This window comes from Megascapheus bottae, chromosome 1 (genome assembly GCF_031878675.1).
Source record: "Megascapheus bottae isolate mThoBot1 chromosome 1, mThoBot2.hap1, whole genome shotgun sequence".
Lineage (NCBI taxonomy): Eukaryota > Metazoa > Chordata > Mammalia > Rodentia > Geomyidae > Megascapheus > Megascapheus bottae.
The window spans coordinates 57,571,792-57,593,845 of NC_143509.1; the positions used below are offsets into that span (position 1 = coordinate 57,571,792).

Here is a 22,054-nt window from a genome sequence, read left to right on the forward strand (position 1 = left end):
TGATATAGAATCTTGCTAGTTTTCCCCCCAGGCTGACCTTGAATTTTGATCTTCTCTCTCACCCTCCAAGCAGCTGAGTTTACAGATGTGACTCACTGGGCCCAGCTCAAACATGTTCTCTCCCGCACCCTAGATTTCATATCTATGTTATGAGGTTTAAATTCTCAAAATTATTTGTCCTCAGGATCATTTCCATTAAAAGAAGAAGATGAAGCGATCCTGGTTTCAGTGGCAAAAATTACCTTACCATCTTAGAAAAATAACTTGAGAGAAAAAACTAAAATGTGTCTAAAAACCAGCTATGCATTAGGGAATAATTATTGAATGTATTTTATTGAATGATTGGTGAATCATTTTTTCAGGAAGAAACAAAATGCTATTTTCTGAAAGTAATTAGATACTCTGGGTATGCATGGTAGTCATAAAATATCACAAATAAACTTGGATTTTGAACATTATCTACAACACTGTCATAAAGGTCAGTGGGATTTTGAGGGCTCTTTGCAGGAGGCACAATGTATGACTGATCTCCCTGTGTATACTCTCCAGTGAGGACACGAACATAATACATGTGCTTTTTCCCATTTACATCTGGTTTGGAGTATGTGTCCTGGGCAGAATAATCAGCTGTGACAGCAAAATAGGTTCCTTTTCCATAAAATGTACCTGTGAAGAGAAAAAACGTATTTTTAGGCATTTCAATGTAGTATGCAACTTGACATGTCAAGTAATAGAAAATGTTCAAGCTGAGTATTGGTTGTGCCAATGGCACCGTGTTTGTAGTGCTAGCTATTCAGGGGCTGATATTAGGGAATCACAGTTTAGAGTCAGCTGAGGAAGAAAAGTTCATGCGATTCCATTTCAAAAGTCTCAGTCAAAGCAGGAGTGAAGACATGGGCCAAGTGGAAGAGCAGCAGCACAAGCAAGCAGCGTGAGAACACAAGGCTCTGAGTGCAAGCCCCAGAACTGATCCCCCAAAGTGTTCAGTTAAATATTTTAACCTCTAGAAAATGGGAAGTGGGGCTGTGGCTCAATGTTAGGGTGGTAGCCTTGAGCTGAAGAGCTCAAGGACAGCACCAGGCTGAGATCAAGCCCCATGACCCACAAAAAAAAAAAAGAAAATTTAGAATCAAATATTCTACATCTCAGGTCCAGTCAGGCCTTTGGGAAGAAACACAATGAGTCATCATACCCTGAAACTTGGACTCAATATGGCCATCAAACGTGGGGAGGACACAATGAATCCATACAGTCCCCTGTGATGACATCCCACTATAGCAGCCAGATTCCTCATTTCCTTACCATTCTTCCCAGCATAACTGCGGTTAAAGCCATGTGTATTGACATGAGGCACAGAGTCAGCTTCTGTCCCGTGGAAGAGCAGCTTCTCATTCTGTTCATGGCCATACTTTTCATCTATGCTGCATTTCTTCGTCTGGTAGCTATTCCAGAGATCTTTATTCTGGATCCTTTCAATCTACAGATTAATAATTGAAAGACCCCAGGTCAGAACCATAGTGCTGTCATCTTAAAGTTTAACTCATGCTTTTGCTAACTAAGGAACGGTGGCAAGTTGGCCATAGATTAAGGGAGCCGGCAAGCAACTTGTTCACTCACACCTCAAAGCAGTGATGCTGTGAGGTGCAGGGGAGAGGCTGACAGTCAGGGTTTACACAGTCTCCTCAAAGGCAAATGTCACAGATTTACACCCATCAGGTGGTCGGATGAGATAAGATGGGGATTGGGGAGCTTCCCAGGCTACCTGGTCCCATTCAACTGTCAGAGAGTAGTTTTATGGTTTGGGAAACTAATGTTATACAATGCTATACGTGCAGTCTAATTTTGATACCAAATAGGTTGGTTCCTGGAGCTTATGGACATCTGTGTGAACAATGGCTGACTAGGGCTCAGAAGTTCCAGTTTGTGCAGCCTCTGGGTCCTTGGAGATTTTTATTCTGCTTACTGATGGGGAATGGTTTTGGGTCTGGGGGTAGTTATTTTTCATCTCTATACCCTGGGCAGCTTACATGGACAACAAGACGGCTGCTGCTTCAGAATGAGGGCGCTTTTTAATAGTTTGTAAGCACGCCTTACTAATACCTGTACCTCTCATAACTGGGCAGGAACTTGTGTAAAACCCGACCCTGCCCCTTCCCCATGGTAGTAGTTTTTACAAGCTTAGCCCATGTCCTGCTTGTTCTGTTATCTGTAACGTCCCGTTTGCTCTGCTGCTATCTGTAGTCGACAACTAGCCGGCAGTAGCACCATCCAGGCCTTGAAAGGAGCTAATGCTATAACAGGACAAGGGTCATTTTCCCCAGGACCGCGGGCCCATTGGAATGTGCTACTCAGCGTGAAGACCCTGCTAGCCCATATAGTTAAGGAGCAGACTTCTGTGCCTGACCAAGCTGTTTCTGGCCTCTGTACAAATTGTTTAAACCCCCGCCATGTAACACTTTCCCTGGGAGGTTGCTTGGAAGACCCCTCCTCCTCCTCGAGGCCTGGGATTAGGGCAAAGGGCAACTGCCCATGGCCTGTTATCTGAATCTTGCAGCTAACCAGCATCCTGGGCCTTGAAAAGAACAAACAACATGTGCTAACTCAGATAAGGGTCTCTTCCCCATACAAAGGACAAATTTCCCACCGGGCCCTGTCTGAGCAATTATTGGTCAAAATGTATAACTTGTTTCCCAAGGATTGGCTGCCTGCGTGCAGACCTTGCTGTAATAATTTAAACTTATTGGCTGTAAAAGCGCGGACTCTGTTATAACAGACTGTAGAACTGTATAAAAAGTCACTCCCGAGACAAATCGGGGCTCTCAGCCACTGACCCGAACCACACGGATCTCGAGGTCACGTGTACCTGAGAAGCCCAAGCATATGCCCGAATAAAATCCTCTTGCCTATTGCATCCAGTGGTCCCTGTGTACGTCCTTGGGTGCGGGTCTCCGCGGGTCTTTAAATAATGATTAAAAAAAAATTCTGCTAGTACCTAGAACACTTGCCAAGATACACCAAACAAAACATGATCACTGTTTTTTAACTACACATTTCACTCAATAGCAAATTCAATGCCAAATGGTAAATTTTTCATTCAGAAATAGTTTTAGAACCATGTTTTCGTGAAGGTAGACTTTGGGGCAAATGTTGATTTAATATAGCTAACAAGAATCGAGTGTTATATACAGATTAATATGCATTGTACACACAAACTGCTTTGTTAAGTGACAAAAAATTCAATATGTAATGTGAAATTCAGATAAATAAGGGAAGGGATGGGTTGGAGGTGGGAATTTTTAAAGGGGTGACATTGATTAAGATGTAATTGTATTCATAAACTGCTTCAGTGAAATGCAGCTTTTTTATACAATAATGTTGGGAACCAACTGTAGGGTCAGTGACCGACTGTGGGGTTAGTAACTGTGTCTGTGTGGTCAGTGATCTTGGACCCACACAATTGTGTACACAAGGAAGTAGCTCTTATCATGATAACTTTAAGCAATGTTAATCACTTCTTATCAAGATGACTTTAAGCAATGTCAATCAGTTCTTATCATGATGACTTTAAGCAATGTCAATCAGTTCTTATCAAGATGACTTTAAGCAATGTCAATCAGTTCTTATCAAGATGACTTTGGGCAATGTTAATCGCTTCTCATTTATCCTATTTGTGACATGATTACTATTTTGTATGAATGTAGCCTCTGGCAGTTCCCTAGTTTTAAGAAGAGTATTTAAGGTCGGAACTTGAAATAAACTGGGCTACAGTCTTAGGCTGCAGTCTTCACCTGGACTGCAGACCTCCCAGACCCCATCTGTTTGTCTCTCTTCTATTTTTTCCTAGTCCCTGCCCCCTATTTTAGGAATCCCAATTTGCTGCTGGCAATAAAAATATTCAAAAAGTAATAATTGGGTGTCATAATTTTCAAATAATTTTATGTGTAGTATAAAAAAGTAAATGACAATGAAAATTATATGAAAAGGCACACATGCACACAAACACATATACTTTAAGACATTAGGAGAAATGTTATTCATGTGGGAGAAAAAACATGGGAAGGGGTAACAATATTCAAGAAGTAATGTACCAGAGCCTGGAGCTTGGCCTAATGGTAGAGTGCTTGCCTACCATGTACCAAACCCAGGGTTGATTCCTCAGTACCACATACATAGAAAAAGCCAAGAAATGGTGCTGTAGCACTCCAGTCTTGAGAATGCCCAAAGACAGTGCTCAAGCCCCAGGACTGGTGAAGAAGGAAAAGGAGGAGGAGGAGGAGAAATAACGTACTCACTACCCAAAGAATGTAACTGTACCCCCTCTGTATATCACCCCAACAATAAAAGAAAGAAAAATGTTAGTCAGGGGCAGTGCATCAAACTTGCGCTCCTAACTACTTGGGAGACAGGTTAGGAGGATTCTGGTTCATGGCCAGCCCAGGAGAAACGTGTGTGAGACTACATCTCATCCAATAACTGGGCACGGAGGTTCAACCTTGTCATCACAGCTCTGGGAGGATTTGGGGCTGGGAGTAGCCCAAATAAAGATTTGTGGTCCAGAACTACACAGGCATCAAGAGAGACCCTCGGTGGTGACAGGAGGGAAAAACTTGGAGAGAGCAAAGGAAGGCAGGGTGGGGACATTATCCAGAAAGAAAAGTACTCTTTACTTGACTTATGGAACTGTAACTCCTGTGCCTATCACCTTTTAATAATAAAATATTTCTATAAAAAAAAGAAACCCTATCTCAAAAAAAAAAAACAAATCTTGGAGCATCTACCTAGTGTGAGGTCATGAATTTAGCCCTTAGTACTGACAAAAATTTTATTTTTATTTATTTATTTATTTATTTATTTTGCCAGTCCTGGGCTTGAGCTCAGGGCCTGAGCACTGTCCTTGGACTTTCTCAAGGCTAGAGCTCTACCACATGAGCCTCACGACCACTTCCAACTTTTTTCTATGTATGTGATATTGAGGAATCGAACCGGGTCTTCGTGCATGCTAGGCAAGCACTCTACTACTAGGCCAAAAATCCCGGCCCCTGCCAAAAATTTTAAAAAGCACAATATTAAATATTTGTTTAAAACACAAATATAAGCCCATGATTTTCTTATGTTCAGCCATGAAAGAATCTGGAAGCAAAAGCTGCCTCTGTGGCAATGAGCACATTCAGATCCCCATTCTTGGTTGTGAGAGTCCTGGCTGGGAAGGTCAAGTATAAGATGTGACTTCCGGTGTGGACACTCCTCCCCAGGGCCCACTTCAGAGCTTGGTTTAGTTTCTGTACAACCTGAACATTGCAGCTCATCTCAATGAGCTGTCAGCCAGATAGAATTGTCTATAGTTGGTGAAACCTCTTTGCTGTCTTAGAACTAGATCATCAAGCAGCCATGTGCTTGAATCCCATTGCTTAGAGCCTCACAGTCTTATTCCCATTCAGTCATTCAGGTATCAACTTTATTCAACTTGTTTGCATCAAAGATGCTTTCTTTAATAAAAACAACAAACAAATAAACAAACAAACAAAACCACTATAAAGCCAGGCACCAGTGGCTTTATAATCCTATAATCCAAGTTCCTCGGGAGGCTGAGATCTGAGGATTATAATTTGAAGCCGTTCCAGGCAGGGAAGTCTGTAAGATTCTTATCACCAACTAACCACCAAAAATCTATGGTTCAAGAGCTAGAGCACTAGCCTTGTATTAAAGAAAGAAGCACTGAGTTCAAGGTCCAGTACTAGCGCACTCAAAGAAAGTAAGTTTGAAGACAGAGAAAATGATCAAGGATATTCCCTAGAATTTGGTAAATAGAAGTAATTTCTCAGGAGTCAATCAGAACTGTGAAGAGCAGTGTCGGAGTCTTATCTCAGTTTCTATTCCTTTTCTTTGTCTAGGAAGCTCAACGACAATGTACAACTGTCAGGACTGGGACTGTAGCCTAGTGGTAGAGTACTTACCTAGCATGCACGAAGACTGAGTTTGAATCCTTGGTACAACATACATAGAAAAGCTGGAAATGATGCTGTTGCTCAACTGGCCGGGTGCTGGCCAGAAAAAAAGCCCAAGGACAGTGCTCAGGCCCGAAGGTCAAGCCCCAGGAGTGGCAAAAAATTAAAAAATAAAAAGCCAGTCTGGAGGCATGGATTAAGTAGTAGAGCACCAGCCTGACAAGCACAAGGCCCTAAATTCAAACCTTAGTGGGGGGTGGGGGGAGAGAGACAGACAGAAAGACAGAGACAGAGAGAGAGAGAGAGAGAGACAAACAGAGACAGAGAGGAAATAAATTGTATTTCCACAGAAACCAATGAAGAATATAATTTCAAAGAGCAATGTTAATAATATTAAAATTTGGAAGATAAAAAATAATTGAGGCAAACAAGGAAAGCGTCATTGGAACTTATCAGTACTTTTGCATTTTGGCTTGTGCAAAAGGGAGAGGAGGTTATAAGATTTATTGAAACGCTTCCATATATTGTTTGGTAGAATTTCTAACACCCTATTGCGATGTCCTACTACACTGTAATACAAACACAACATCTCAGAACATGAGTAAAATCTACAATGTAATTATATCAAAGTTTCTCTCTAGATAAAAGCATGCTGGAAAATGTAGTCCCAGAATGCCATGATATCACTTGTTTTCCCCATCAGGACACTCCAAGTCAGCAGCAGTCTTACCTTCTCTATGACAAAGTCTGAGCAGGTCTCATTAAACTTGTTTGCCACAGTGTTGTATTCTGGATCACCAGGTTGCAGCTCGACCACACACAAATTCTGCTTCTTCATGTCACCCCAGTGTACAGGGATTTTAGCTGTAACATAGATGTTTGAGGATCCCAAGACCATTGTTAATATGCTTTGAAAATACCGTTGTATAATTAATTGATGCTAATAAAAATATAACACGAAACCAAACAAAACCCCAGAAAAACTAAAAGGCTGCTCATGTAACTCAGTGGTAGATCACTAATCTAGTCTTTGAAAGGCCTTGGATTTAGTCCCCAGAACAATCTTTTCCAGTGAGAGGAGCACAGGAGAAGGAGGAGGAGGGGGAGGAGGAGGAGAAGAATGCAGGAGGAGGAGGAGATTAAAAAAAAAAACCAGATTTGTTAAATCAGAATTTCATTTTGGATCATGCTGACATGTGAGGACTGCCTTGACAGTATAATTCATCTATTTCTTTCCAGAATATCCTGTGACATAACAAAAACAAAACTTAATTGGCAGACTTCCTAGAAAAGTCCCCCAAAATGACTAAGGAGAATAAGAATAGCCATTTTTCATGCAAAAGCAATGTTAGTAACATACATTTCACAAAAATGAACAACTCACATGTAGTTCCAGAAGTTTGAGACCCTTCTCTTTTCTTCATGTTGACATAAAACACATTCAGTATTTGGGGAAAAAAGACAACAACTTTAACTCTTTTCACAGACCAGATTGATTTTTGCCTGATAAATTCTTCAATGGCATCCATTATGGCTTCTGAAACTTTACTTGGGTCTTGTCTAGCATGTCCTGGAAAAAAAAATACTAAATAAAAATAACTGGAGGGACAAAAGATGCTAGTGGTTAGGAACTAGGAATAAATTAGGGATTTACAATTCTTACAGAATAAATACCTGCCCTAAATTCTACCATAAACTGTAAGTTTTTCTAACCATGATCTGGTAACACCTAGATGCAAGGTATTCTAAATTGTTCTAAATTGTGTACTAGTCAATATCTCAGCACTAAACCTGAAACTTAACTTTTCGTTTCTGACATCTCCTTCTGCCCTATTCAGCTGATCCTAGCTCTCTGTATTCCTCCCTTCCTGTTAAAGAATGCCTAGTAACCTTTCTTCTTGGATTAGCAGAGTCCTCAAAAGATTAAAAAAAAAACAGGAGGTGGGAGTATGTGAAGAAACAACATACTCATTAGATAGAAATGCATAGCATTTGACTCCATCATTTGACTTTATGCACACATCCATATTCTCTCAAGATATTTTGGAGGATCTGATTTAAAACAAAACAGTTCTGTAAGATACCTAGAACTAGAAATAACTTGTTACAATCCATTATATTGTTCTTTGCACATAAGTCATCCAGAGTTTCCACGAAGTCTTCTTTCCCACATCTCAGTGAGCATTCACCTGACCAGAAAGGCTCAAGGATACACTGAGCCGTTTCATTCCTGTGTCAGCCTGTTCTTTACCATATTGCCCAAGCTATGAAAGCCACTGCCTAGTTAAGATCTTGAAAGCCCCCTTGTCAGTGAAAGAGCATAAACAACAGCTCACAAAGTCACATGGTAGACAATGGAAGAAGTTAGTCTGCTGGCCAAGGTACTTTTGCAGACGAAGTACCCACTTGCATTATCCCTGTTGAAGATGCTCGGGTGTATTTCAAGACTGTGGTTTTCTTTTCCAATATTATTTGGGACAGTTTCAAGGGAAACACACAGATGCATTCAGATGCTCAATATCGCTCTCATTCCATCAGGGACTAGAAATTTATCTCTCCACTTATTGGAACAGCATGATTTGAATAAGTGAAATACAGGAAACTGAAAGACCAGGCCATGTAGAATTGTGTCATAAGCTTGGAAAGAATCATATTAAGTGAAGTAAGCCAGACCCAAAGAAACATAGGCTCTATGGTTTCCCTTATCTGTAATAATTGGTATGTGTGGAGTTTCCTAGCAGAGGGTCACAATAGCTCAAAAGCTATGTGCATATGGCCATATAGGTTGAGGTTAAGTGAAATGAACTCCAGGATATGGAAACAAGAGGTTTATCTTAGTGCTTGTTGGGGTTTTTTTTTTCCCTTCATTTTTTTTTTTTTTTTTGCCCGTCCTAGGCTTGAGCTCAGGGCCTGAGCACTGTCCTTGGATTTTTCTCAAGGCTAAAGCTCTACCACTTGAGCCTTAGCACTTCTGGCTTTTTTTTTCTATGTATGTGGTACTGAGGAATCAAACCCAAGCCTTTATACCTGCTAGGCAAGCACTCTACCACTAGACCAAACTCCTGGCCCCCGTGCTTGTTGTTTTTAATGTACTATGTGAAGTTAATTCTTTTCTCTTTTTTCCCTTATACTTTATCCCCTGTTCTTACCACTAGGCCAAACTCTCGGCCCCTGTGCTTGTTGTTTTTAATGTACTATGTGAAGTTAATTCTTTTCTCTTTTTTCCCTTATACTTTATCCCCTGTTGTTACCATATGTGACTTTGGTACCTGGTATATAAATATACATCCATTTGTGTATTTGAAATAGGGAAAGGAAGGAGAAAAAGAAGATGATTAGGAGAGGGTGGGGGAGGGAAAGTAGTAGAAAAGCATGGAAAGGGGTACCCACTACCTGATGAATGTAACTGTAACCCTTCTAAACATGATCCTGACAGTAAAAAAAGAAATAGACATTCACTATTTTGTAGTGTATACACAACACACTATAACAAATGTATGTATACGTGTATGCAATATCATCCTCCCCAATCTCAAGTCAGTATAAATAATTTAATGTGTTTCTGTTTTTTACATCATATTCTTGTAAAACAAATTCTCTAGATACTAAATTATGAATATTATTTCATACAACAGATATCATTCTGCAACATTAAAAAAATAAAACCTTGGGGAAAAAAGAATTGTGTCACAGGCATGATATATTTAGAATGACATGGAAAGAGAAACCATTTAAGGTTTGGGAAAAAAGAAATCTAGAGAGGTAGAGAAGTAGAAAATCTGACTCTAGCAAAAAAAATGAAAAAGAATTAGGACAAAGGCATTTTCTAAACAAAAACACAAAGCTGGATTAAAGACTTAGCTGTCAGGACTGGGAAGCCATTTACGATGTAAAGTCAGAGGACCTATTGATCAACCCAGTTTATCTTGGACTCTTCACACTGCTCTTTGTCCTCCCACCTATCCTCACTGTGTAATGGACCTGCTAGGTGGCAGTGTTCACTTACATGCCTCTCTGATAATGTAAGTGTTCCCTGTGGACTTTCATCTTTCTATTCCCTAGGCCTAAGCACATCATAAATATGTAATCATACCAAGGAATGAGTTCATGAACACAGGGGTAATAAAAAGAAGGGAGGGTCAAAGAATTTATATGGAAGGTAATATTGTGTGGTTCAAAATTCAAGAGGAAGTACAGCTCTGTTGTATGGGAAGGGGACATTGTCAATGTGAGTTTGGGGTTGTACTGAACTTGCAGTGCTTGTAAGTTCAGGGCTTTCCCATCCATTTCCTCTCCTTGGGCATGTGTCTATTAAGAATCTGAAGAGCCGGGCACGATGGCTTGCACCTGTAATCCTAGTTACTCAGAAGGCTGAGATCAGAGGATCAAGGTCGATAGCTCTGGGCCAAAAGGACCTGAGACTCTTATCTCCAATTAACTTCTAGAAAACAGGAAATGGGACTTGGCTCCAGGGTAGGGCAGAAGCCTTGAGCTGAAGAGCTCAGGGACAGCGCCCAGGCCAAGTTCAAACCCCACAAACCACACACACACACAAAAAAAGAATCTGAATAAGATGTCCTTTATATAGGCTTCCTTGGTCACAGTTGCAAATCAACTTAAATAAAAAAAAGAATTTGAATTAGGTGTCCTTTACTGATATAGGGTCCCGTGGTCACAGTTGCAAATCAACTTAAAATCAGCAAATAAGGAGTCACATGGTGGTGAAGACAGCTAAAGAGGACAAGCACAGAGAACCTGCTAACTTGATTCTTTTTGTGCAGACCTACAGTACAGCTGACTCAGTGGATGAGGTAATAAGCTAGCAGCAACCCAAGAATCCTCAAAAATGTGTACATATTTATATGAGGTGAAAGCTAATTTAATTCTGTTTCTTGTTTTGACTCCATCTAGGGACTACCCTAGAAAGATCTGTACCTCTCTCTGGCTTCTGCTTTCTTAACCTAAAGTACTTTGAGGTAAAAACATAGAACTATATTTAATAGGAAAAAAAACAACCTAAGGAGAAAAAGAGAGAAGCCATGGATAACCAGAAAAACATGAGTAATTAGAGAGATAACAGATAAACGATACGTAGATTAGATAGACAGACATACAGGTGGACAAACTGAGATAATAGATGGAATGTTGGCTAATCTTCTAGAAATGGATTATATGGTTAATAATTGAAAGCAATAAAATACACTTCAAGTTATGGGAAAATGGAAAAAAAGACACAGTTCTTGTAGAAACTTTATAGAAAATCATATAGAACTACAGAAAGCAAGGTGCAGATTGTTGATTTAAAGGTCTAGAAAGTGACAAAGGTGGTTGCTTTTATTGAGACTACATTTTTGAAAAGGTCTGATATCAGTCTAAGACAGTCAAGCTTCAGTTCCCAAGTACCAGAGTGAGAGTTCAGCATGGGTTCCTGTCTCACTGAAATCAAGCCAACCATACCTATTCACCCTGAGACTGCATACCTGTGAAGAGGAAGAACAATCCTACAGGACTCAAACACAAATCCTTCAGCAGTTCACATGAACCAATTCCTGAGCCACAGCTGGGAGGCATCACCTCAACAAATGATAAACCCAACACTATCATTTTATGCAAACTCACGCACTTATCATATAGTTTAAGGAAGATAAGAAATTTCAAATTAGCAAGGGGGAGGCCTTGAAAAGAAGGTGGAAAGTTGAATTTTTGATCCACTTAGTTCTGGAGATTTGAGAGAGGTCTGAGCAAGCTATTGAGTTGAGAACTAGAAATGCTCATGTGCCCCAGAGAAAGAACCGCATTCACTTGTAGAAGAGAATTCACCTGTGCCTTCTAAAACCTGCTGAAACAATTCTATGGGAAAAGACCACCCGGGGGAGACCGTGGGAGAGACCAGGGCATACATCCGAGTAAGAGGGGAGAAGCAGGGCAGTAAAACTACGGAGGAAGGGCAGGACAGTTTTGTTTTTTGTTTTTAAGAAGGGAATGTTCATCTGGTAGTCAATATGTTCCAGGTGGAAGTGGACGCCCTGATATTCGGCATCGCGAGAGAAGAGAGGAGCAGAGAGAGAAGAGAGGGATGGAGTGGAAGTAATGTAGGAAATTGTAATAGTGAGAATAGATTTAAAAAAAAAAGAGCCAGAGGGATGGCCTTTCTTTCCACTCCCTTCCTTTTCTTCCCCTACCTTCCTTTCCTTTGCCTTTTTATTCTCAGTCTAATATGGCAACACTCTCTTCAGTTTCCTCCAGTTTGTTTATTGAGACAAGCTCTTATAGTTGCTCAAGCTGTCCTTGAACCTGTGAAAAAGTCACCTCTTGCCTCAGCTTTCTCAGTAACTGGGCCAATAAGCACTGTGTCACTAGGCCTATTCTTTTTCATCTCCTTCTACTTAAAACACCCAAAGGCATTGCTCATGCCATCATAGATTGGGAAAGGGGTGCAATCCTACATCAGATATCTCTTTCCTCACTCAGGCTCAGTGTGTGTCAACCACACTGACTCAGCACAAATCCAAGGGAAAGGGTACATCTCAGGATTGACCCTCGATGTCCAAGGCCTACAAACCTGTTCCAATGGCTGGGAGGCAAATAGATGAGTAATTTCGGGTTTCACACTCCTGCAACACACAGGAAACAGATCTCTTGACATCCGTCTCACCAGCAACATGGATAATACTCTTGCACTTCAGTGATCCACCACTAGTAATTATATATCCATTGTGGTTCTGTTGGCCTGGGAAACACAGGCAAATAGATACAAATGAGCTTTGAACATTGAACCTACTATGTTGGTTTAGAAAGCAAAACGACTCACATGGCAAGAAAGCATTTTGTGCATAAGAAACTCTCAACATGCTCTCTGTGATGAAGTTTTATGACAGAATTTATCTTCTTGGGTGTGAGATTATTTTCCACATCTCTTTTTTTGTCATTAGAATCTTTCAATAGAACATAGAATTTCAGGACAAATGTGCTGTCTTCCCAACCCCAAAACTTTCTTTGATCTCTTCACACCAGTCTTCCTTTACAATTTACAACCAAGTACTAGCATTGTACCTTACCACGCATGAAACATTCTTGTTCCACATGTTTTCCTGCACCTTCTAAAATGGCTTTGGAGACACCTACAAGAGAAAATCAAGGTAGTAACAATCATAAAAGTAAATCCCTGCAGGGTATTTGGGTCTGCAATAGGGTCTTATTGCCAACAAAATAAGATATAGGCATATGTACAGGCATGAATGTTTGCATGTACACAAAATGTACATATAGTTTACATATTTAGAATTATTCATATGTATGTGTCTTTTATATATGCTTTTATGTGTATATACTGATATGTAATAGCTTATAAACCATCAAAGAAACTAGCAAAATATTTTTAAATCATTACTCTAAATAAGCCAAAATGATCAAGTCCAGTTTGGTTATAGAAACATTCTTCTGTAGGATCTACCCTGAGCATTACTGCACTAGTCCAAAGCATATAAGTGAAGTACCTGCTTTGAGATTAAATGTATTTGTGGTTGAATTTACTATTACATCTGCTTCTTCTTTGGCGATGTCTCCAGAAGCCACCTGGAAGAGGACAGGGCCAATCTTCATTTCATACATTCCTGCTTTAGGGTTGGAAACGGGCCCATACAAACCTGCCAAGAGTAAACGTAGAGCCAGTTTCTAAATCAGCAAGGAGAAGAACCCCAATCAGAATCCCAGCAGAATCTGCTGGGCCCATATACCTCCTGTCAGGGCTTCTCTGGCTCTCTGAGATCTTTAGCCTTTACCACAGTTCTGACCCTGAACTCCCTTTCTATTTCCAGACAGGGAATAGAAAATTTAGGGTCTATCATGATAGTGCATATCAAACATGGTTCCTTGACTGGTTGAGGTGAAGTGAGTCAGTCCCCAAAGTCTCTCTCAGTTAACCAGAGGGAAAAAAAAGAAAACAAAACCTCAGGAAACATATAGAAGTAAAAACCACCAAGTAAGAACACTGAAAAGTAAATAGCTGGGTGCCAGTGGCTCATGCCTGTAATGTTAGTTACTCAAGCAGGCGGGGATCTGAGGACTGCAGCTCGAAACCAGCCAGGGGAGAGAAGCCCATGAGACTATTCTTCAATTAGCCATCAGAAAACTAGATGTGGTGTTGTGGCTCAATGTGGTAGAGCACTAGGCTTGAGTGTGCCAGGCCTTGAGTTCAAGCCCCCACCTTCCTCAACAACAAAAATTTAAATAGTGAGTTAAGGAAAAGGAATGTAAAGACACACCTGTGTGAAAGGTTTCCTTTGGTTTTGTTTTTAATTTCTCCTCTTTTCTTCTCCCTAAGTTGTGACCCTCACAAAACTCAGACATGCTGTCTTTGTAGCTGAAAGATTAGGAAGAGTCCCTGTGGACTGAATATGCTTGGAGGGAAAACATGCTGTTGCACACACATATATACTCACACGGGCTTTGTTTTTGTGGGTGACAGAGCCTTGCACATCCTAAGCAAGCAAACTAACCACTTGAACTACACTGGTACAGCACTGTTAGCCAGATTGTTCTTTTTTTTTTTTTTTTTTTTTTTTGCCAGTCCTGGGCTTGAGCTCAGGGCTTGAGCACTGTCCTTGGACTTTTTCAAGGCTGGAGCTCTGCCATCTGAGCCTCAGCACCATTTCCGATTTTTTTTCTATATATGTGGTATCGAGGAATCGAACCCGGGTCTTTGTGCATGCTAGGCAAGCACTCTACCACTAGGCCAAACTCCCGACCCCCCAGATTGTTCTTCAATTAGGATTTTGCTAAATTCTCCTGGGTTGGAATCCATCTTGTGATCTTCCTGGTTAGCTTCCTAAATAGCTAGGATTACAAATATGTTCCACCACACACATAGTTTTATTTCAGTCTTTTGACCAAAAAGAATGCAATTTCACAACTACACATAGGCACCATGAAGAACAAAAACTGAGGCACGTATTCACTATTGTTGGCCAGAGAATCTGAGGAAAGTAACTTATAATTTGAGTGGTGTACATGTGTTTTTATGAAACATTCCTGTAGTTCTTTCCCACATCCTTTCTCTCTTCAGCCATCACACCAAGGTGGATACAAGGGCAAAGAATAAGAGTCCACCTGAACTCTGATGGATCTCCATCTCTGAAGCCTCACCAGCAAGAAACTAGGAAAGGGAATCTTACAAAGATAAAAGCTGGAGCAGAGACAGGCCCACTCCACCCCCTTTCTACATAGGAACTGAAGAAGAACCAGGAAAACTGACTAACACTTGACTATTAGAACAACAATGCATGCCAGCCCCCAAAACGAGCCAGATGTTGAAATGATCAGACTTGAAAGCATCCGCTGTAGCAATGATCCAGGTCAGAGTGAGCACCTCTTTTGGTAGAACAAAGGTTTAAACTCAAGGATGGCTAGTCAGTGACTCGTCCACTTAGACAGGTTATCTTCATGTCTGAGCCACCATGGTCTGTGATCCTCATATTTGTGTTTGTCTGCGTTGGCTTCAAGTCAGTCTCCCTAATCTTTACTTCTGGAGTAGGTGGGTGAGTAAATATTTGAAGAAATGAACATGATTTAAAATGACTAAATATATAAAACAGAAACAGTGAGCACGCTACAAGTTAAAAAGTAGGGCTGGGCGTTTGGCCTAGTGGTAGAGTGCTTTCCTAGCATGCACAAAGATACGGGTTCGATTCCTTGGAACCACATACTTAGAAAAAGCCAGAAGTGATGCTGAGGCTCAAGTGGTAGAGTTCTAGTGTTGAGAAAAATCCAAGGACAGTGCTCAGGCCCTGAGCTCTAGCCCAGACTGGCAAAAAAAAAAAAAAGTAGTGTTTGACACTGTAAAACATCCCTGGATCACTTCAATAGCATGAATAGTGAGCAACAGCAACGAAAGACTCGGTAAACTTGAAGGTAAATTGATTCAACTAAATTAGTATAGATCATCTAAAGTTAAAGAGAGAAAAGAAGATTGGGAGATGGGGAAGAACATTGGAGACATATTTGATGGATTAATAATTTAAAAATCTCCAAGTTTGTGTGGGTTGAACTCAGCCTGGGCGCTGTCCCTGAGCTCTTCAGCTCAAGGCTACCGCCCTACCCTTGAGTCGAGCCCCATTTCTCATTTTCTAGAGGTTAATAAGAGTCTCAGGTCCTTTTGTGCCCGGGCTGGCTTTGAACCTTGATCTTCAAATCTCAGCCTCCTAAGATCACAGGCATGAGCCACTGCACCCTGTAAAAGTGTACATTTTTAACTTAAGGAAGGTATAGTGAAGCTAGGCATAGTTGCACAAGCCTATAGTTCCAGCAACTTGGGAGGCTGAGGCAGGAGGGTCACTTGAACCCAGAAGTCCAGGGTCAACTTGGGCACCATGATGAAATCTTGTTTCAAAGAAAACAAAAGCCTCAGTGCTTTAGTGAATCCAAAACAAATTAAACCCAAAACAGTAAATACAAATTGACAGAGGAGAAGCCTTTGGTTGGCAATATCGTTCCATGTGCTTGTTTTTGAAAAGTACATGCCATAATATCCTTCAAAAGTAGTAATCTAGTCTCTAACTTCTGGGGCTTGAACTCAGGGCCTGGGTTTTGTCCCTTAACTTTTTGCTCAAGACTTGAGTCACAGCTCTACTTCTAGATTTTTGATGGTGAATTAGAGATGACAATTTTATGGACTTTTCCTGACCAGACTGGCTTTGAACCAGTGGTTCTGAGATTTCTGTCTCCTGATTATAAGGCATGATCCACCATCTCCTGGTTTAGTGACTAATTTCTTTAAAATCTGTTAAATAGATTGTATAACTTGGCCCTTATCTTGCATTCTAAGGTTTATGGGGCATAATTTTTATATGTTATTTATCACTCAAGTAGTTTTTTGTTTTGTTTTGTTTTGCCAGTCCTGGACTTGAGCTCAGGGCCTGAGCACTGTCCTTGGATTTTCTCAAGGCTAGAGCTCTACCACTTGAGCCTCAGCACCACTTCCGGCTTTTTTGTATGTATGTGGTAGCAAGGCAAGCACTTTAACCACTAGGCAAAACTCCCGGACCTCAAGTAGTTTTTAGAAGAAAAATTATTCCCATTTTTTAGCTGCTACCCACTAGTTACTCAGTAATTAGAAAACCATTTGCCTACTTAAAGGCTTACTCAACCTTGTGTATCTTGAGCCTTGGGAATTCTGTCAGCAGAAATTTCATTATTCCTTCTGGAAAATTCATCATAAAATACCTGGAACACAAACATAGTTTTCACCATTACACTCCTCAGTTTATCGAAGAATGTCATTCATTCGCTCTTCTGATCCTGCACATAGGATATACATACTTTAAAAACATAATTCATGAATAGTATTAATTTCTTATAGATTTTAAAGTTACCTAACAATACATGTAATTCCTTTTGTACAAATATGCACAACAACTCCCACCCCCAATTTAGCTTGCTTTGCATGTATAAATAAAGGTTCCTGAAGTATGATTTATCACAGGGAATGTATCACCTACATCCTGTGCTCCACGTGTCCTCAAACAATACAAATCATCAGTTTGTATGTTTGTTTTTGTCAATTATGAGACTTGAAATCTGGGCCTGGGCATGGTCTCTGAGCATTTCAGCTCAAGGCTACTGCCCTACTCCTTGAGCCACAGCACCACTTCCCATAAGTTTAAAAAAAAAATACTTTCACTTCTTAGAATACAAGAGCAACCCAGATAACCCATAAATCTGTGATGAAATTAAATTATTACTAATTAGTTTTTTAAAAATCTCCTCTACTGAATAGAAAAAGTAACCAGTTACATGGGCTGAGTAAATGGACCATGTATTTTATTCAGGTTGTTGGGCTGTCTGATTGGAAAATAGATTACATACACTTGCTCCCAACAAGATTTACAGGTAATGGCTAGATTCAGAAGGAAAAAGAAGTATGACTTAAATTTTCAGATGTTCCAATAATCTGTGTAATCTTTTGGGTTGCTGGCTATGTAATCTATTAAATTCTTGCAATATCATGGAACTTTTCAAGCACTGAATGTCATCTACTGTCCTGGCTTTGATGATAAGGCACAGAGAGCAGGGATAAGGATTTAAATATCTCTCATAACGCCACGCCTAGCGGCTCGCTCACAGATGACATTAAATATGAACTGATTAACAGACTGTGACTGGAGATGGTTCCTATTTTAGTTCTCCTATTCACATGGAGATATTCTGGTGTTTTTCTAACCACACCCTTCTCTTATAAGTAGTTGCATTTCCAACAATAGGAAGGGGGATCGTTGATCATTTGTATCCTATCCTCAAATGTCTCTATTGAGAAGGCCAGAGCTGAGCTTTGGTATTATGTACTAACATTTTTAGATCCATGTAGAAAGGAATCCCAGTGGTTGAATAATGTGTTGCCTCTAGCATGACCCATGAGCTTTGTTTTATTCAGATACAAACATGAAGCTTCAAGGACAGAGTCAACCATTGATAAGACAGCTAGGCATTCAATAAATAAAAGGAATTACTACCAAATTTATTTTAGATTTAATATAGTCATATACATTACTTTTAAAAACTTGAATTCTTGCTTAACACAAATTGCTTATTTTGGGGGGAATAAAATAGCCTATAATTTACTTCAAAATCATTAGAGGAAGGGAAATAAGTGGAGTTTAAGATCATCTGCAATGCCCATCAGTGGATGATGGGTTCAAAAAAATGAGTAATTGCCTTGGGATAAAATCAGATGTTTGGGTTGCTTCAAAATCATATGAGAAATAAAGAAATAAGGGAAGACAATGATCAAGCATACAGTTAATTATATTACTTATTCTACTTTGGCATGAGTTTAAATGTTTCTTACATAAGAAGTTAGAATTTTAATAGTCATAATTATTTTTTAAATGTGCCATATTACAATTGGTCAATATTCTCTTATTTTCTTATATAAAATAATAAGAAAAAGAGTATGTTGTATTAGATTAAGATAATATTGCCAGAATAATCATAAATTAGTCAAGATGGTACCTGGATATTTTCATGATCTTGTGGGTGCAACAGAAACTGAACCTCTTGTAAGGATGTTGGCTGATAAATGCTACTGAATTTCAATACTTCTGAAATGATTAATTCAGCAAAAACAGTTTTAGGGAATCCCAAATTGCCTGTTCCTATTGCTGGAAATCCGATTGATTGTAGAGAAAATGCCTCAGCTTTCTTCAAACACTCTTGGATTATGTTTTCCATGATCTGAAAAGCACAAGGCACATCCTTATGTAGCTTCCCTAGAAATGACAGAACCTAAGGAACAAGAATTCAACAGCTTTGACTGTGATCTCTGTCTCCTCCATGTCAATATCCACAGATTGAAGGTAGTCAGAAGAGAAAAGAAAAACACAGGAAAAGAGGAGAAGGAAAAGAAAGTGAGACCTCTACAGTAATTCAAACTCATCCAACATGAAGAAAGAAGAAACGCATAGAGGTCCCACCTCCTTTTTCTTCCCAAAGCAAGATAATCTAACTAAGCACTGCAATGGATTTATCTGAGTTACAAGTGATGGAATCTTCCCTGAATGTGGTATTACCACATAAGAGATATGGAACAGGTCTAATCTATAGTATGTTCAAGAAGGAGAACAAAGGCTAGCCCATTGCCAGGACAATTGAAACATGGTCCTACCTTTCGTGCAGAATAGCTGCTATTTTGCCAACTTGGAGCCACCACGTGAAACACCCTGTGGCATGGCAGATTACAACCACTGGTTGAGACAACAGTGCCCACAGCAACGGTTTCCTTTTGCGCAGCAGTCTTCAACTCCTTCTGGAGACTGGGCCCGGCCTTTTCTACGAGGGCCTTGGAAAGGGGCCCAAAACCAAGTGTAAGGTCCAAGGGAACTGAGTTGACAATCACTTGAGTCTTCAAGACAAAAACAAAGATTTGCTTCAAATTCTCACAGAAGACATTTATCAATCACATCTACTTTTGAGCATGTAATATAGGACAAGTAAGACAGGTATGGGTTTTGGAGTTTTAAATACTAATTGAAGACAAAGTACTAAAATTATGTATTGGTGTAACTCTCTTGAACAAAAGAGAAGCTATCCAGGATGAACATGAAAATGACATGGATAAGCCCTGAAAAAGGCAGTTCTGTGAAAATATCCCGTGGGCAATGTGGGGCCTGAGAAATGGGAATGGATACATGAGACAAAGACCAATGGGGAATGGCTTGAATTTACTCGTGGTAGACTGGGAACCAAGAAAGGCTTGGTCTGACCTGATGGCCAATGTAGAATGATACATAAGGGTAGATGGTGGAAGAACCAAGGCAAAGCCCAAACCACACACAGTGAGAGTCACAGAGATTTTTTTCATGGTGCTATTTCATTATATTATTGTACAATGGATAAATTATAATCTTCACTCTGCTCCACTGCTAGCTGTGGGACTTCAGTAATTATTACTTCATCCCTCAAAATCACATTCCCTTATTTGTGAAGTGAGAAATACTAGAATGTACCTTATGGTAAATTTTTCAGGGAATGAAAATTATGCAGGGTAAACATTTAGCTCAGTGATTTATTTATTTATTTATTCAGTAATTAATTTTTGCCAGTCTTGGGGCTTGAATTCAGGGCCTGGGCACTGCCATGAGGGCTCAAGGCTAGCCCTCTACTGCTTGAGCCACAGTGCCACTTTCAGCCTTTTCTGTTTATGTGGAACTGAGGACTAGAACCCAGGCCTTCAGACATGATAGGCAAGCATTCTGTCACTAAGTCACATTCCCAGCCCATAGCTCAGTGCTTTGATATTAGCTTAATGTTAGTAGTGATGTACTACTTACAGTAAGCAAAAAGTGAATAATTCTTCCTGTTCATTATTTTAAACTAAGCAAATATATAATATGCTACTGTGTGTACGTGTGTGTGTGTGTGTGTGTGTGTGTGTGTGTGTGTGTGTGTGTGTGTGTGTGTTTGACAACCTCACTGGTTAGTGGTGGCTCAGAAGTATAATCCTAACTACTCAGGAGGTAGAGATGAGAAAGATCAGGATTTAAGCCTAGTTCAGTTTATACATGTATCTATCTCAACCAATAATTGAATGCAGTGGCATTTGTCTGTCATCCTTGCTATAAGGGAAGGACAAAGAGGAGGATCACAGTTCTAACTGGCTAGGCATATATGCAAGGCCCATATTTGAAAAATAAAAAAGGGACAATGGGTTAGGGGTGTGAATGGAGAGGTACATCATCTACTCAGCAAGCACAAGGCCTGGTTTTACCCCTATATAAATCTACCAAAATATGCCAGATGTAAAGACATTGAAAATTCATCGAAGCCACATAATAACACTTTGGATTTTTACATTACTGAAACTTAGTGATCTATTTTCAATACCTTTTCAATTCTCACAAATAATGGCTCAGTCTCTGTTAGTTAGTGACATGGCAAGGAACCCAGTTGTCTAAAAGAATCTCTTTCAAAACAGAGGTGCAAAGTCACTGATATCTTTTTGGTTCTCCAGTCTCTATCCCTGTCATTGTTTGGCCCTGAACTTCCTTAGACAAAGAAGCATCATAGTATCATAGTACGTTGGTTGTTTTTGTTTTAGTTTTTGTTCTTGATTTTAAAATAGGAGCACTTACCATAGCATTCTGCACAGCAGTTCTTACCAACAGCATTCTTAGCCCTTCTGGGGACACTAGACATGACTGATTCTTCGAAAACGGAATTGCATTTGTTAAGTGGGAGGACATTTCGTGGTGTGCTTTGAAACCGATGCTTCCCCGTGTATTTACTGTAGTTTCCAAACAGGATTTAACAGTCTTCTCAAGTGGGTCCACAGAGGAAATCTTATCTAGGCATATTCATTCTTCTTATTGAAGTCATTACCACTTATTTCCACATACTTGCCTAATAGAAAGAAACCACTTTATCTAAAGGTTATTTTACTTCACAGAAATCAAGATAAATAAAAAGCCACCAATTCTTTCTCTTCACCTATGTTCTACTTTCCAATGCTGTGTTACACATATATCATAAAACTTTTGCTCACCTTCTACCTTGAGAATCTACATAAAATGTTTCTTACCAGTGAATTCAAGAGGCTGGAAAGTAAGAACTAGGTGATA

At 39.9% G+C, this 22,054-nt stretch overlaps 1 protein-coding gene across 1 annotated transcript; it reads right to left on the reverse strand.

The window, feature by feature from the left end:
- Positions 1–357: 357 nt before the first annotated feature.
- On the reverse strand, positions 358–21,679 carry LOC150069249 (protein mono-ADP-ribosyltransferase PARP14-like). The gene is made up of 13 exons (XM_090330764.1): positions 21,569–21,679; positions 19,603–19,839; positions 18,951–19,172; positions 17,090–17,165; positions 16,867–16,870; positions 16,237–16,322; positions 13,442–13,591; positions 13,004–13,066; positions 12,508–12,675; positions 7,306–7,515; positions 6,676–6,809; positions 1,303–1,477; positions 358–666 (listed from the first exon to the last, which is right to left on the reverse strand). The coding sequence occupies exons 1-13, from the start codon at positions 21,677–21,679 to the stop codon at positions 377–379; spliced, it is 1,926 nt and encodes a 641-aa protein (XP_090186890.1). The 3' UTR covers positions 358–376.
- Positions 21,680–22,054: the final 375 nt, after the last annotated feature.